We start from the raw sequence: 18,404 nt of genomic DNA on the forward strand, positions 1-18,404 counted from the left end.
ATGGGAATTCTCCTTGCCAATTCAGGGAACAAAGGTTCAATCCCCAGTCCAGGAAGATTCATCATGCCACAGAGCAGAGAAGCCCATGCATCACAGCTACTGAGCCCATGTGCTACAATTACTGAAGCCTGCAGGCTCCATGGCCTGTGAGCCACGATTAACGAGCCCCTGTGCTGCAACTCCTGGAGCCCATGTGCCTAGAATCTGTGCTCCAGAAGAGAAGCCACTGCAATGAGAAGCCCGTGCACACAACTAGAGAGTAGTCCCCACTTTCCACAACTAAAGAAAGCCCACACACAGCATCAAAGACCCGGTGCAACTAGAATAAATATATTATTAAAAAAAAATTTTTTTTAATTCTAAAAAACAAAAATAATGCTGGGACTTCCCTGATGTTCCAGTGGTTAAAACTCTGCATCAATGCAGGGGGCCCAGGTTCAATCCCTGGTCAGGGAACTAGATTCCATGTGCCACAACGAAGACCCAGCAAGGCCAAGTAAATATTTTTTCAAAATAATAGTGCTGTTAGGGAATTATCTGGTAGTCCAGTGAAGTGACTTGGATGCCATGCTCTCATTGCTGAGGACTGGCGTTTGGTCCCTGGTTGAAGACAAGCCAACAAAGTATGGCCAAAAATATATAAACAAAAATTTTTTAATTAAAAAATAAAAACAATACTGTTAGAAAAATGGCACCAAGAGACTTATTCAATATAAGGTTACCACAAACCCTCAATTTCCAAAAAAGAAATGCAGTATCTATAAAGCACAATAAAACAAAGCAACACACAATAAAATAAGGAAGTATGCCTGTAACTGAAAGATTGTACCTTTTGACAAACATCTCCCCATATCACCCAGACCCCAGCCCCTGGCAAGTACCATTCCACTTTGTTTCTGAGTTCAACTTTTTCATATTCCACATGGGTGAAACCATACAAAGTTTATGTTTCTCTGTCTGGTTTATTACATTTAGCACAATGCCCACCAGGTTAATCCATGTTGTCACAAATGGAAAGGTTTCTTCTTTTTTTTTAATAGATAAATGATGTTCCATTGTATACACAGCTTTAGCTTTCTATTTTAAGCTGATAACTTTGATTCTACACAAAAACTGTATTTTTACTTCTCCATCCCCTCTCATTTAATGCAGTTAATATTACAATTTACATTTTATGTATTCATTAGCAAATTATAATTATTTTCAATGTTTATTTTTAACTTTTGTATATGTGATTTGCATATCACCATTACATTCCGAATTCTGAATCTGATTATAAATTTACCTTTACCAGTGAGTTTTATACATTCATGTTTTATGTTGTTAAACAGCATCCTTTCATTTCAGCTTGAAGAACTTCCTTTAGCATTTCTTATAAATGCATGCCCAGGATGATGAATTTCTTCAGCTTTTGTCTGAGAAAATCTTTATCTTACCTTCATTTCAGAAACACAGCATGCTAGGTATAGTATTCTTAGTTGGTAGTTTTCTTCTTTCAATATTTTGATACATCATACCAATCTCTGTGCAAAGTTTCTGCTGAGAAATCTGACAGCCTTATGAGGTTTGCTTGTACTTGACAACAGTCTTTTTTCCTATTGCTTTCAAAATTCTCATCTTTGATTTTCGACAGTTTGATGTATCGAGATGAAGTCCTTTTGGGATTGTACCTGTTTGAGGTCCTCTTAGCTTCATGTCCATATCTATCCCCATATTTGGGATATTTTTAGCCAGTATTTCTTTAAATAGACTTTCTGTCATTTTCTCTCCCTCCTCCATCTTGGACTTCAATAATATATATGATGGTGTCCCATAAGTCTTGTGGGGTTTTTTCACTCTATACTTTCTAGCCAACCCTCCCCCAACACCCCTTCCTCTGGATGTATAATTTCAAATGACCTATCTGAATTCACTGATTCTTTCTTCTGCTTTATCAAGTCTGCTTTTGAAGCTCTCTATTGAATTTTACAGATCACTCATTGTATTCTTCAGCTCTGGGATTTGTGGGTTTGGGGGGCTTAGTAGGGTGGGGGCTTTTGTAAAACAGTTTCTATTTCTTTGTTGAACTTCTCATTCTGTTCATGTATTGACTTCTTAATTTTGTTCAGTTGCCTATTTGTGTTTTCTTTAATGAAGTTAACTGAATTTCATTAAAAGGATTATTCTGAATTCTTGGTCAGTCAGTTCATAGATCTCTTTTAGGTTTGGTTACTGAAGTTTTTATTAATTTATCAATTTATTTGATGATGGTGGTGGTGTCATGTTTCCCTTATTCTTCATTATTTTTGCATGTTGGTGTTGGTGTCTGTGCATTTGAGGAAGTGGTCACTTCTTCCAATCTTCATGTTTGCTTTGCCAGAGAAAAGATTTTCACTAGTCAGGCTAGTCTGGGGAAAGAGCCAGCTGGTAGAATTCATAAAGGACCAGGCAGGACCTCTGGTTGGAGGGGCCATTGGTTCAGCTCTGCAGTCAAACAGGACTACTGCCTGAGCTGCCTAGTCAGGTGAAACTGCTAGCCTGGTTACATGGATAGGCATGACCCATGGCTGTGCTCACATAGTCAAGCAGGTTGGCTGAGCTCTGAGGTTGGGTAGGGCTGCTCCTTGGGTTCTCTGGTCAAGCAGGAACAAACTGTACTCCCTGGTTAGTTGGTGCCATTAGCTGGATTCCGTGTTCAGGTACAGGCAGAGACTGTGCTCCACAGGTGGGTGGGCCCAAAGGATGAACTCTGTATTCATGCAGGATTCCAAGCTATATTCCAGAGTCAGGCTCCCTGGTCAGGCAAGGCTGCAGGCAAGCTCTGCAGCTGGCAGGGCTGCTGGCCTGGCTCCCTCTCTTTTCTTTTTTTAATTAAAAGTTTTTATTATAACTTTTTATTAAAAGCTCATAAATCATATTCTTAATCTGACTCTGTTACTACATTTTTCCCTCTATGAATTCCCCCCAGATATTTTTTATTCTTATAAAAAAAGAATAAAATTTTTTTATTCTTATAAAAAAGAATAAAAAATTTTTTATTCTTATAAAAAATAAAAATTTATAAGTATATACATTGAGAATTATGCACAGGTTAGGACTGCCAGCTGGGGAGAACTGCTCACCCTGCTTCCCAATCAAATGGGGACATCATTCTGATGCCACAGAGAATGGAATCATTTGATGGTCTTTCTGATTAAGAAAGAGATGCAGTATCACTGCCATGATCCAAATACTGGTCACTGTGAGCTCCATCTGTTTCTTTGTTCCTAGCTGACCGTTGGTGGTCTATCTAACCTTGCCAATTCCCCTAGGTTTCTCTGTGAGGCGAGACAGAAGTGACCTTCCCAAGGAATGTTCCAGAATGCTGAGAAAACTGGATGCCAACCTTGACTCTCTTTTAACCACTAGAGAAACCATGTATTCTCCAGTAAGGCACTGTGCTTGCTTGGAGGGGCAACACAGTCAAAGTGAAAACCACTGCTCTTAGATTCTAATGTGGCTGCTCTCAGTTTTTGCACTCTAAAAGAGTGTTTTAACCAGGTTCTAGGATTTTTAGAAAGTGTTCTTGACTGTGAATAGTTGCTAATTCATATCTTTGATGAGGACTAGAGTCAGAGATCCCTTTTACAACCATCTTGCCTACATCACTCCCAACATCTACTCTTAATTGCAAAATTAAGTATTTCCAGTCAGGTTCTTGCCAGAGAATATGACCTCAAACTGTATTTTATCCAATTATTATAAAAAATCTTTGTTTTAAAAAATAATATTTATAAAAGATTATCTAATTTAAACAAGCTTTTAAAATTCCTCATCGCATTTATTATAAATACTTTATCAAAAATGTAAGTCCCATAGTGTGATTTTTAGGACTACATTTCTCTTAGGCAATAAAATGCAATACTTCTATTTTTTTGTTTTGTTTTGTTTTTTATCTTATTAAGACTAACCAGCTTTACTCTTTGCTACAGTTGCTAGACAGCCCAGAATCAATGTTGGGCACAACTGTACATGACTTACTGGTGTTCTTGTTTATGTACCAATCTTTGCTTGAGTTTTACATTATGATCTTATCCTTAATTTCCAGATATCTCATTGCCCCTTGCTGTGTTCTTACAAACTGTATAATGCATGTTTTTAATAAATCATCTCAAATCCTTTTGAAAGAAAGCTAGAAAAAACAGACAAGTAGGCAAGCAGATTTAAAAGGTCACTAGAACATTTAGCTTATTACTTTTCATCTTACTTCATCTCTATTCCCACCAGTACTATCCTAGTCAAGGAAAGCAGACAATATATTCCCTTAGGGTATTTTTGTTGTTCAGGATTCTTTATAGGTATTTCCTCCTCATTTTCACAAAGATAATAATGAAGAAAACAGAACTTACCAAATAAACAATATGCAGATCATTCTCTAAAACAAAGCCCTTCATTGCTCTTTGTAGGTCAGCAAAAATATCTAAAGTATCAATTGGAGACAGTGAAGAAGAAAGAGTTGCCGAACCAAGGTGTGTTGGATGATACACATTTCCTGGTTTGGGAGTGGGGGTGGGGAAAAAAAGGATCAAATGTTAAAAATAAAATATTGTCTTTAGGCATTCTGTAACTAATCTTTCAGGCTCTGATCAATTTTACAAACAGAATCCAATGCATGGATATATATCAGCAGGCTCTATACTACTTGTCTGATGTTGCTGAACACAGCACTGATTCACTTAAAATGAGTTGATAAGTCAATTTTCTTTTACTAAAACACTCTTAGATACTCTAAATCACTAAAGATAAAAAAGGAAGTTGCAATTCAGAAGTCATATTTACCTTCTGTTCCATCACTAGCTTCAGTAATCTGGATGAATTCATTTTCTAGTAGCCACATTACACAGGCCTCAATTGCTCCAAGTTGAACAGAATCTTTATTTTTCTGAATCCCCTGCTTCCCTTCTTTCATACTTGCAGCCAAAAATGTGCAAGAAGCATAAGTCTGTATATCTTGTGACGTACTTGCCACTCCACCAACTATTATCTGAGAAAAGAAGTTTGAAATCTTCTACAACTTTTTAATAAGACACAGGACCTCATTAAATAAATTATTTTTTCTCATAAAATGTTATCAGCATCTTAATGCAGAGACTCTTTATTAACTCTTCCATCATAATTTATTACAAAAATAGATAACACCTATTGACAACATGGAAAGTTTTCCTTAAAATTAGATCCAGGGACTTCCTTGGTGGTCCAGTGGTTAAGAATCCACCTTGTAATGCAAGGAACATGGGTTCGATCCATGGTCAGGGAACTAGATTCCACATGCTGTGAAGCAACTAAGCCTACAACTAGAGAGTCAGTGTGCCTCAACAGAAGATCCCATGTGCTGCTACTAAGACCCAAAGCAAATATATCAAATATATGTATATATATATTTTTTTTTTAAGTAGATCCAACATGTTTGCACAAACGAAATTAGATGAAACATTATCTAAAATGCAGGAACTAACAATACAATTAAATCATATACATATATACATATATACATATATATATATATATAAATAAATAAATAGGTGGCACTAGTGGTGAAGAATCTGCTTGTCAATGCAGGAGACGCAAGAGTCACAGGTTTGATCCCTAGGTTGGGAAGATCCCCTGGCGAAGGAAATGGCAACCCACTCCTGTATTCTTGCCTGGAAAATTTCATGGAGAGGAGCCTGGCAGGCTCCAGTCCATGGGGTCACAAAGAGTCAGACACAACTGAGCAACTAAGCACACACATTATCTGTATGGAGGAACTAAGGTCCACTGTTGTCATCTTTTTTAAAAAATTCAGAAAATAATAAAGAACACCTAAAAAATAAACAGAACCATCTGGCATTTGGGTTTCAAACTGCTATTTTGAAGTAGATTTATATGGTACAAGCTGTATTAATCTCCAGGAAATAACTATATAAAATAAAAGAGATTCAGACTTGGAAAGTTTATAAATAATCTCATAAAGAAACAGGAACCTAAGATTTTTAACACACTAAAGCTCTACCATTGTACTATATGAACAAAAAAGTGAATGGTAATTTAGTGAACTCCCTCTTACCTCCAAAATAGCTCTTATCATGCTTGAGGTTACTTCTTCTCCTTCGTGTCTTTGCAAACAGCTATGAACAGGTTTCAGAGATCCCTGAAGTAGAGTTATGCCTTTTGATTTCTCAGAGTTTTTACAAACTAAGATACTCTCACCTGTAATGGAAAAAAAAAAAATTTGCAAAATCCCAACACATGTCCATATCAGCTAAAGAGATTTTAAATTGTCTTACTTGTTTTTTTTTTTTTTTGAAGAATGAATGTGTTAAAGCAGTGAAGCCGTGATAACCACAGCTAGCAAATAGGAAGTGTTGAGTAGATGTTAGCTCTCATTATTCTACCCAACCTCTTCTTTTTATTGAGTATACCCTTTAAAGAACTCCAGGTATCCCTTTTATACCATTGCTGATTTTCTTTCCTACTTCTAAGACAGAAAAGAGGTTCACCTACCACTTTCAAGAATTTTGAGGATGCACAAGTAACTAGAACAAAGGTTTTGAATGATTCATTTAGGGGGCTAAGTGATAGTTACAGAAATTAGGAATGTTGTGTGGCCAGAGACCTCAGCATGTCAAACAGGCTCTGATTTGAATTTTAAGTTTCTTTCACGTAGCTTTGTGGCCTAAACTAGTCATCTATCTAAATGAGCTTCAGTTTTCTTACCAAAAAGCAATGCTCTTACCGTAGTAGATACATAAATTAACTAACACCTAGTAGATATCAATACATGTTTATTGATTCAAAAATCATTGTTTAGCTTTTATTTTGCACCAGACACTGATAGGTTCCATGAGTACAACCTTGAACAAGCTTCTCATGATTGTTCCACTGAGGGAATTTTTCTCCTCAATCCCTCTCAGTATTAGTTTTCTATTGGTGCTGCAACAAATTGTCACAAACATGGTGGCTTCAAACAACACAGATTTTTTAATAGTATAGTTCTGGATATCGGAAGCCCAGCATGGGGTCTCACTGAGCTAGAATTAAGAGTTAACCAGGCTCCATTTCTTCTGGAGGTTCTTGTTTAAAAGGAGACAACAGATGACAGTGGCTGTTATAGAATTACCACAAATGTTTTATTTTCTGAATTTTGGATTGAAGGGGATCACAATATGCTATACCAAAATATTCCACTTTAGCATAAGGATTATTTTGACCTGAAGGCAACTGAGAAGCAGCAAACACAGAGCTCTCTGCCCTCTCCCTATTTCTTAGAAGCAGGACATAAACATTTCTGTGAATGTGTTCCCCTTCCTGCCTCTCATACTAGGAGAAAAATTCTTATCACTGGAGACAAAAATTCAGCACTGACATAGGTGTGCACAGACCTTCCTATATAAAGCTTAACTTGCATTAATTTCCAGCACATACCTACCCTTCCACAATGTACCACCCCCTAGAAGCCCAAACCCCTTTTCTTTTTTAATTTATTTTTAACTGGAGAATAATTGCTTTACAGTGCTGTGTTGGTTTCTGCCATACATCAACATGAATCAGCCATAGATACATATGTCTCCTCCTCTTCCACCTTCAACACCACCTCATCCCTCTAGATTGTCACAGAGCACCAGGTTTGAGCTCCTTGTGTCATACAGCAAATTCCCGCAGGCTGTCTATTTTACATATGGTGATGTATATGTCTCATCGCTACTCTCTCAATTCATTCCACCCTCTCCTTCCCCTACTGTGTCCACAAGTCTGTTCTCTACGTCTGTATTTCTATTGCTGCCCTGCAAATAGGTTCATCAATTTAGACCAAAATCTAGACCATTTTTCTAGATTCCATATATACATATTAATACACAACATTTTTTCTGTGACTTAACTTCAATCAGTATTGAAGGTTCAATCTGTATTGAAGGCTCTAGGTTCATTCACCTCATTAGAACTGACTCAAATGCATCCTTTTACGGCTGAGTAATATTTCATTGTATACAAGTACCACAACTTCTTTATCCATTCATCTCTTGATAGACATCTAGGTTGCTTACATGTCCTAGCTATTATAAATAGTGCTGCAATGAACACTGGGGTACACATGTCTTTTTCAATTATGACCAACCCCCTTTCCTTTGTCTTGTCACTTCTCTACAATTTAACACTCTCTGTTAAAAGGATACATAAACCCCCAGCATCTATCTGCTTCTTTGGATTTTTATTTCAATTAATGACAACATGTATGTAAAAAATTAAACAGCAACTCAAATATGTATGGCTTTTTTTCCTGTTACTCTGTAATTCGTCAGTTTAATTTGCAAGCACAAGGCATAGAACCTAAGAGGGTAAAAGTTTTTTTTTCCTTCCATACAGTACTATTATCATTGAATAATTAAGTATGTAATAGTAATAGATATTCTGAAAACTATAAAGGAAAATGTATATACAAATTATTACTAGTTATGAAACTGCATACCATCTCCTGTGTCCCTGTCCTTTGAAGTAAAAAGCTTTTGCTTTAGTCTTCCCAGGTGCTGCTAGTGGTAAAGAATCCGCCTGCCAATGCAGGAGACACAAGAGACACAGGTTCAATCCCTGGGTCAGAAGATCCCCTGGAGGAGGGAATGGCACCCCACTACAGTATTCCTGCCTGGAAAATTCCATGGACAGAGGAGCCTGGCAGGCTAGAGTCCATGGGGCCACAAAGAGGTGGACACAACTGAGTACATAGGTCTTCAGTCTCTCAGGCCCCCCTTGCGTCTCAAAAGGCTGGCTGAAGAGTTAATGATTAGTAAACGTGAAGACATAGAAACAAAGAATAACTGTTGGCCTAGGAAACTGCTAACAATTTAGAGTATAAATAAGCTACAAAGCAGAGTCACTGAACTCTCAGTTCCTTGAAAGGTATAGATAAAAGGTCTGACACATATTCCTAAGCTGTTTTATAAGAAGCAGACTCCCAGATAAAAACTGCTGACTACAAGTACATAGACCCCAACCAGTTGAACCCAGAAAATTGGTGATGCTTGAAACTTCACCTTGATGCTAACCAATCTGAGAACTGTGCACAAGCTGCTCATTTACCCTGAAGCCCCTTTCCTGACACTGACTTTAAAACGCTTGCACCAAGATATTAAGATTGTTTTTAAGGACACTAGTTCACATTCTTCTCCTTCACAGTTAGCTGGTTTCAAATAAGGCCACTTTCCTTGACTCACGCCTTGTCACTTGACTTATTGGCCTATTGTGCAGTGAGTAGCCAAATCTGAGCTCCATTAATGTTATACATGATGATAATACAAAGTTAAAAATACTACTGGATACCTAAAAATCACAATATAAAACTCACTAATTCAAATGCTTTAGGCTACTGAGACAGCCAAATGAACAAAAATATGTCAAAGCACTTATTAATTAAAAACATATTCAAATATACAATTTGTAAAAACATAAACACTTACTATAACAATTAAGACGAGAGAAAACCCTTTTTTTCCCAAATGAATTCAATAGTAGGGGAAAGGAAGCAGTAAATAAGATATTCAAGAGGTAAAATGAAGGCCACTTGCATTACAGAACAATAAAAATAAAAGTAGATTGTGGTGGACTATTCTAACCACCTAGGCAGAGAGAAAATATAGATGATGCTTTCCCAACACTGACTGCCAAATTGAGAATCAAGACAGGAAAAATGTAAGAACTGTAAACTTGATAACCATTGGTTATTTATCCCAAGTATAATTACAAAAAACATTAGGTACCATCAAAACAAAGAGAAGTGAATATACCACCTGACACTTACAATAATTATAAAATAGCCTAACTTAAAACAAAAAAACTATCTAGAAAATGGATCAACTAGCATTAGCAATAGGTTAAAAACCACTTTGACCTGTGTACAGCTCTTCTGGGCTTTGATTCAACAAAATAGATAACCACTTTTCAGGATAATCAAGATTTATGAAAATGCAAAAATAATGCCAATATATATTTCTAGGTCCTGTTTGCACTTGCCTAGGGAAGCTGTGGAGAAGGCAATGGCACCCCACTCCAGTACTCTTGCCTGGAAAATCCCATGGACGGAGGAGCCTGGTAGGCTGCAGTTCATGGGGTCGCTAAGAGTCGGACACGACTGAGCGCCTTCACTTTCACTTTTCCCTTTCATGCACTGGAGAAGGAAATGGCAACCCACTCCAGTGTTCTTGCCTGGAGAATCCCAGGGATGGCGGAGCCTGGTGGGCTGTCATCTCTGGGGTCGCACAGAGTCAGACATGACTGAAGCGACTTAGCAGCAGCAGGGAAGCTGTATCCACTTCATAATAGAGAAGTCAATTTGAATCAAATCATGCATAGACTTGATATAGATAGATCCACAAACCATTTAACTTGTAAATCACTGTTTTGGCACAAAGCACCATCATCCTACATTGGAAGGTTCCAAGAAATCCACAGAAAGATTAAACAGTCATCTAAATAAAACACCAGGAAAATTATCATTTATAGAATGCACAGAAGTTAGCAAGATGCTACATAGTCCAAAGAGCATGAACAGGTATTTAAATCTTCATGGTTGACATGAAACCATTTATTTGCACACTTAAGAAATTCTGAGCAAGCCACATGTCATCCTGAAATGAAGCATTGTCATTGTTCTTGTTTAGGTGCTAAGTTGTGTCCAGATCTTTTGCGACACCATGGACTGTAGCCCACCAGGCTCCTCCATCTACGGGATTTCCCAGACAAGAATATTGGATTGGGTTTCCATCTCCTTCTCCAAGGGATCTTGCCATTTCCTTCTCCATGGGATCTTCCCAACCAAGGGATCAAACCTTAGTCTCCTGCATTGGCAGGTGGATTCTTTACCATTGGAAGCCCTGAAGTGGAGCACTACGCAAAGTCAAAATATCAGAAGTTTCCAAGACCTCAAAAACAAAGTTGTTATGGTCTTTGTTTGAATGTTATCTGATTTACTACTTGATATTAATCCAGGCTGCCAACATTCCAATTATTCTTCTTCATGAGAAAGATAAGCACAAGCAAATAATGTAGCAAGGTAAATAAAACCTCTTTATCTTCTACATTATCTTAAAGACCCTCTGGGCTTGAGAGAAGAGTATCTGTATAAAAAAACTGACACAACACTCTCCAGAGTTGAGTCTAACTGAGAAATCAAGGGTAGAAAGAGGCAGTTAAAAATAAGATTGGAATGTTTTAGTCTCTTCCTCCCATCCTTTTTAAACACATAAATGTAATCTGCATCAGTTCAGTTCAGTTCAGTTGCTCAGTTGTGTCTGACTCTTTGCGACCCCATGGACTGAAGAACGCCAAACTTCCCTGTCTATCACCAACTATTGGAGCTTACTCAAACTCATGTCCATAGAGTCGGTGATGCCATCCAACCATCTCATCTTCTGCAGTCCCCTTCTCTTCCCACCTTCAATCTTTCCCAGCATCAGGGTGTTTTCAAATGAGTCAGTTCTTTGCATCAGGTGGCCAAAGTATTGGAGTTTCGGTTTCATCATCAATGCTTCCAGGACTAATTTCTTTTAGGATGGACTGGTTGGATTGGCTTGCTGTTCAAAGAACTCTCAAGAGTCTTCTCCAACACCACAGTTCAAAAGTATCAATTCTTCAGGGCTCAGCTTTCGTTATAGTCCAACTCTCACATCCATACATGACCACTGGAAAAACCATAGCCTTGACTAGATGGACCTCTGCTTTTCAATATGCTGTCTAGGTTGGTCATAGCTTTTCTTCCAAGGAGCAAGTGTCTTTTAATTTCATGGCTGCAATCACAATCTGCAGTGATTTTGGAGCCTAAAAAAATAAAGTCTGACACTGTTTCCACTGTTTTCCCATCTATTTGCCATGAAGTGATGGGACCAGATGCCATGATATTAGTTTCCTGAATGCTGAGTTTTAAGCAAACTTTTTCACTCTCCTCTTTCACTTTAATCAAGAGGCTCTTTAGTTCTTCTTCACTTTCTGCCATTAGGGTGGTGTCATATGCATATATGAGGTTATTGATATTTATCCTGGCAATTTTGATTCCAGCTTGTGCTTCATCCAGCCCAGTGGTTCTCATGATGTACTCTGTAAATAAGTGAAATAAGCAGGGTGACAATATACAGCCTTGATGTATTCCTTTCCCAATTTGGATCCAGTCTGTTGTTCCATGTCCAGTTCTAACTGTTGCTTCTTGACCTGCATACAGATATCTCAGGTGGCAGGTTAGGTGGTCTGGTATTCCCACCTCTTTAAGAACTTTACACAGTTTACTGTGATCCACACAGTCAAAGGCTTTGGCATATAAAGCAGATGTTTTTCTGGAACTCTCTTGCTTTTTCAATGATCCAGCGGATGTTGGCAATTTGATCTCTGGTTCCTCTGCCTTTTCTAAAACCAGCTTGAACATCTGGAAGTTCACGGTTCACATACTGTTGAAGCCTGGCTTGAAGAATTTTAAGCATTAATTTGCTAGTGTGTGAGATGAGTGCAATTGTGCTGTAGTTTGAACATTCTTTGGCATTGCCTTTCTTTGGGATTAGAATGAAAACGGACTGTTTCCAGTCCTATGGCCACTGCTGAGTTTTCCAAATTTGCTGGCATACTGAGTGCAGCACTTTCACAGCATCATCTTTTAGAATTTGAAACAGCTCAACTGGAATTCCATCACCTCCACTAGCTTTGTTCGTAGTGATGCTCCTAAAGCCCAACTTTTCTTTGCATTCTAGGATGTCTGGCTCTAGGTGAGTGATCACACCACTGTGATTATCTGGGTCAAGAAGATCTTTTTTGTATAGTTCTTCTGTGTATTCTTGCCACCTCTTCTTAAACTCTTCTGCTTCTGTTAGGTCCATACATTTCTGTCCTTTATTGTGCCCATCTTTGCATGAAATGTTCCCTTGGTATCTCTAACTTCCTTGAAGATATCTGTAGTCTTTCCCATTCTATTGCTTTCCTCTATTTTTTTGCATTGATCACTAAGGAAGGCTTTCTTATCTCTCCTTGCTATTCTTTGGAACTCTACATTCAAATGGGTATATCTTTCCTTTTCTCCTTTGTCTTTCGCTTCTCCTCTTTTCTCAGCTATTTGTAAGGCCTCCTCAAACAACCATTTTGCCTTTTTGCATTTCTCTTTCTTGGGGATGGTCCTGATCACTGCCTCCTGTACAATGTCATGAACCTCTGTCTATAGCTCTTCAGGCACTCTATCAGATCTAATCCTTTGAATCTATTTGTCACTTCTATTGTATAATGTAAGGGATTTGATTTAGGTCAAATGTGCATATCTTGTAGCTAAAGTAAGAGACTGAAGCAGGATAAACTTCTTTGGTGACTATAGTAATAGAAATCAATGAGTTACAAGGCTTTTTTAATCAACAAACTTTGATTAAAAGACCAATGGCCCTCAGGGATTATAGATAGATGAATCATTTGCTACTAGGACTGAGACTGATAGTCCACCCTAATAGCCATTCTCTCATTCTTCCTTTGGGCTTCCCTGGTGGCTCAGACGGTAAAGTGTGTGCCTGCAATGCAGGAGACCCAGGTTCGATCCCTGGGTTGGTAAGATCCCCTGGAGAAGGATATGGCAACCCACTCCAGTACTCTTGCCTGGAAAATTTCATGCACAGAGAAGCCTTGTAAGCTACAGCCCATGGGGTCACAAAGAGTCGAACACAACTGAGTGACTTCACTTCACTTCTTCATTCTTCCTTTAATAAAACCCCTAAATGTTAGCTGAACTGATGACCACTCAGCTAGATTATATTCATCAGCTTCCCTGTATCTGGGGAATATAAACATGTGACTACGTTCTGGTCAATTGTATCTAAGAACAAATACTATGTGTAACTTCTGGGAAGTGCCCTTAAAGGGCAGGATGTGCCCATTTTGAAATGCAGATGTGATAACAGAGACTGCAGTAGCCATCTTATACCACAAGATAGAAATGCTATTGCTTGAACATGGAAAAACAAACTAAAAGAAAGTGTGACAGAGAACATTCCTCTCAAAGTTCTTAAACATTAGAAGACTCAACAATTTAGTCATACCCAGAAAAATATAGCAGGCATGAATATTTGCTGCCGTCTTGATATTTAATTTAAACAAGTCTTTCCCTACTACTTAAGAAATTAAGTTTTATTTACACTGCTGGCAATATTATCACTACTTGCTATACAAAAAATTGAAAATGTGTTTTCAGAGTCAGTACCAATTTAGAAAGAGAAAGAGGGTACATGAAGTTCCTATTTCAAAAGTATGAGAGAGTACTTCCCAGCTCTCAGAATCCCTAAACTCTAATACCAGACAACTAAAAAAATTAATAACCAAAAAAATCAATCCCTTCATTAGCACAAAATAGCAGATGGTACTGGAAATTAAAGGTCATCTTCCAGCTAATGTGATGCTATCTGATAAACATAATACTGAATCATTTCACTGTATATAACACAAAAGAAAATCTTCTAACAAAGATTTTTTTACATTACTAGAAAAACCAATAGTTGACGATATGAAGATTTTAAATTATACTCTATATAAATAGTAAGTAAATCCAAAAGGTGACCTTTAGTTTTGGATAACAAAGAAATATAACATGATGAGAAATAGGTTGCTATTCAATTTCAAGTAGACTGACACTATCCTTCAGCAACACTATCATAGAATTCAAACTCACTTACCTACTGTGTCTACACCTTTCCTGCCAGCACGACCAACCATCTGCTTATAAGTAAGAATATCTAGAAGTCTACCACTGAAAATAGGAGTGCGAATGATTACACGACGTGCAGGTAAATTCACACCAGATGACAGAGTAGAAGTTGCTGCCAAGACTCGAATCTGACCTTGACGGAAGGCTCCTTCAATGATATCTCTCTCCTCAAAAGTAAGACCTAAAAAAAGAAATTATAATAGCATATATTTATAAACATATGAGGAAAACATTACACTTGATCACTTACAAATTGATCTGGGAATCTAATACAACCTTGTAAAGATTTTTTAAGCTACTGTTATGACTGTAAACAAAGAAGTAATCACAGTCTGCCAACCCTAGTACAGTTCTATCTCCTTCTAGATCAGGGGCTGTCAAACTTTATCTGTAAATATTTTAGATTTTGCAGGACAGATGATCTCCGTTGCAACTAATCAACTCTGCCACTGTCACATGGAACAGCCGTAAAACAAATGGGCAAGACTGTATTCCAATAAAACTTTATTTACAAAAACAGCTGGATTTGACTAGCAGACTGTAGTTTGCTAAAACCTGCTCTAGAAAAGAACACCCTGAAGGTACAGACATGCTTTACTCAAGACAGTATCTAACAGTGTATCCAACACAGTGGTCAAGCACATAAATAAATATCTGAAGGACAAATACATGAGTAAAAGAAAAACAGCAAACAGAATATACACTTATCTTGCTTGTTTTTTATTTTTATTTTTTTAAAAAATCAAGAGAATTGGGGTTCTTAGTTTGTAAATTAAATGGTGGGTCCACCAATATTCACTTTATTCGCATGCTTTATAGTTTATATACAATGAAAATATTTTTATGTGTTTGTGTGTAGATATATATTTTTTAAATTTATTTTTATGTAGCATGACAAAATTTTTATGTGAACTAAAAAGGTTAAGTTCCTAATCATAGAAACAATATATTCTTAATCATATCCTTAGCACATATCAACATGGACAGATCACTCCGTGAAAGAAGTTATTTAATTCACTGACTGTCATAATCCTTGCAATTTTGACAACCTAGGTATGAGGTTTTAAACATTTGTAACTATTTCAAAATAACAATATGACAAATTCTAAAATTAATTCGATTTTGATGTATTTGTAAGAATATTACAAATACCCCTAGATATAAAAGGAAATATTCAGAGTGGCATAAAATTAGGATAGCAAGTACCACTTCAACCTAAATTCTAAGGAAACAAAGTATAGAAACATAATCACTTTAGAATTCACATCCCCAGTGGTACCAAAGAAGCTTGTATCTAGTACTTATATACCATACAGATAAGTAAATAATCCTGCATGTGTTTTATTCCTGTTTAATCTTAATCCACAATGTCTTAAAAGGAAATTTAAGAGTATTAAGTAGTTAATGAGAAATCAAATGCAAATCAAACATAAAAATAAAGAAATTTTAAGTATTTTTGGAGGGGGCTTCATAATAACATAGTAAATATATGGATACCTGCATGATGAAATGCTACTCCCCATGGCACAGTTTTTTGCAATACAGAGTCCAACCCTGAAGGTGAACGTTTTAACTGATCCATCACTTCTAGGAGGCCCTTTTGTTCCAGCATCACTGGTGGAAGTTCAGATGATCTTACCAATCCTGTCACAAAAAAACTGTCAACACTGTTCACCTCCCCTTGGACCTCTTTTACTGCTATCTGCCTGAGTCATGACAGAAGGCAATGGTTCTGAAACTACTTATTAATCACCTGGATATATTTTAAAAATATTGATTTCTGGCTCTCTCCCCTGGATTCTGTGATGTGATGCAACCTGGACATAATGATTTTTAAATTTCCCTAGGCAATTCTAATGTGTACCAAAGTTTAGGAAACACTGTTAGGTTGAGATCAAGGCCACAGGAGGAGATCAAAAGAACCAGCTGAAAGAAGGAGAAAATTACAAATACCATCACTCAGAGCCTAAAATAAATCCTTGCTCAACGTGTGCCCCCACCAAACCAGCAGTGTCAGAATCACATCAGAGCTTAGTTCTGTGTGACAATTCTAGCCTTTTTGGAGCCAATGTGGTAATTAATCATACATTACCCTCTGTTTTTTGCCTCTATGTATAACTTCCCCAGAAGATTTTCTTAGATGCAAGAACTATTATTTTCTTTAAAAATAACTTAGACTTTGGATTTCTGAACTAGTAAACTTTCTCACAGAATATATCTTATATTTTATATATTTTTAAATCTTTTTGGTAAACTTCTAAAATTCTGAGGACCACAGACGGTTGCCAATTTTTTACTTCTCTAAAAACAATTTAAATTTTTAAAAAATTATCTTTGTTCCCTTATTTAAAAAGAAAAGTAATTTTAACATAAAAAAATTAGTACAGATAATTTCAAATTTTAAAGGTCATCTGTATGAAAAATGTGCTACCTTGTCTTTACTTTTCTGGTGAAAAGTTCATCACAGCCCGGACTCTAGTTCAAGTCCTAGGATTTGTAAACCACTGCTATAAATCATAAGAAGCTCATGCAAAGAAAATATAAATAATGTTTCTGGTCATTAAGGAATGTAAGTTATCATAGTTGCCACAAAAAAAATATAAGCTGGCATAGTAAGAAAGCATTGATTAAGAGAGAACTAAAAGACATGTTATAATATTGGACCAAAGTCTACTAATATAAACTTCATACAAAGTTTACTAATTGAAGCTAGGCTTGAGATATCCATTACCTATCCTCAAGATGCCACCAACATAACAAAGTCATAAAATATCCTAAAGTTCTATAACCAGAACTGTTCCTGTCTTCCCTGCACTTATCTTTGATCACAAGGGGCCACAATCTAGTGTGGTGAGGAAACACTACTCACCCCAGAGTGAGTAAAAATATACACTAATGGTTATAGCAATATGCACAGATCAATACTCAGCAATAAAAAAGAAACGAGTTGATAAAAGTAACAATCTGGATGAATCTTAAAAATATCATGCTGAGTGAAAGAAGCCAGACACAAAAGACACAAACACATAATATGACTTCATTTACTATATGAAATTCTTAGAAAAGGCACAACTAATCTAGAGTGACAGAAAATATATGACTGGTTGCCTGAAGCTGGGGATAGAGGGAGGAGATTGAAAGCAAAAAAGAACATTTTGGAGTGACAGAAATGTTCTATATGTTGATCACAGTGAGGAGTTCAATGGTGAACACATTTGTTAAAATTCATTAAGTTCCACTTCAAGTGGGTACATTTTATTCTAGACAAATTATACCTCAATAAAGTTGATTTTAAACTACATGTGTATACTGTGTGTGTGTGTGTACGTGGGACTCTCTTTAGAGTAAGAGCTTAGAAATATAAAAAAGATATGACTACTTTCCCCAGACAAAAATGTGTGTATGTGAAGTCTCTTATACAATTTAGGGGGCTTTGAAGTCAACTTTTCAAAGCCCATGGATCCTAAATGAAGAACCTTAGTATATACCTCTATAAATCCAATATACTGAAATTCTGAAGATTAGTTAGTCTGAATGTGTATACATATTATCTATAAGGAGGATAAGGAGATGATTAGTCACAAAAACATACTTTTACAAAGGATCCATCCAGGTGGTGGCAATGATGAAAAGAACCATGCTTTGCTAATATAATTATTAACATTACTTTCAAGAAAATGTCCTAAGAATGGAGGCT

General features: G+C 36.8%; 1 protein-coding gene across 4 annotated transcripts in view; it reads right to left on the reverse strand.

The window, feature by feature from the left end:
* Positions 1-18,404, reverse strand: part of POLQ (DNA polymerase theta) — a 105,775-nt gene that overhangs the window by 69,184 nt on the left and 18,187 nt on the right. For 3 of the 4 annotated variants that reach the window (XM_019988416.2, XM_019988470.2, XM_070788685.1), the window contains 5 exons: positions 16,205-16,351; positions 14,676-14,888; positions 6,065-6,207; positions 4,798-5,002; positions 4,368-4,510 (listed from right to left, as the gene is read on the reverse strand). In XM_019988416.2, the coding sequence (XP_019843975.2) occupies positions 4,368-4,510; positions 4,798-5,002; positions 6,065-6,207; positions 14,676-14,888; positions 16,205-16,351 (851 nt within the window). The remainder of the gene's footprint in view (positions 1-4,367; positions 4,511-4,797; positions 5,003-6,064; positions 6,208-14,675; positions 14,889-16,204; positions 16,352-18,404) is intronic. The other variant, XM_070788669.1, reaches the window with a different exon arrangement.

This window comes from Bos indicus, chromosome 1, assembly GCF_029378745.1.
Source record: "Bos indicus isolate NIAB-ARS_2022 breed Sahiwal x Tharparkar chromosome 1, NIAB-ARS_B.indTharparkar_mat_pri_1.0, whole genome shotgun sequence".
NCBI classification, from domain to species: Eukaryota; Metazoa; Chordata; class Mammalia; order Artiodactyla; family Bovidae; genus Bos; species Bos indicus.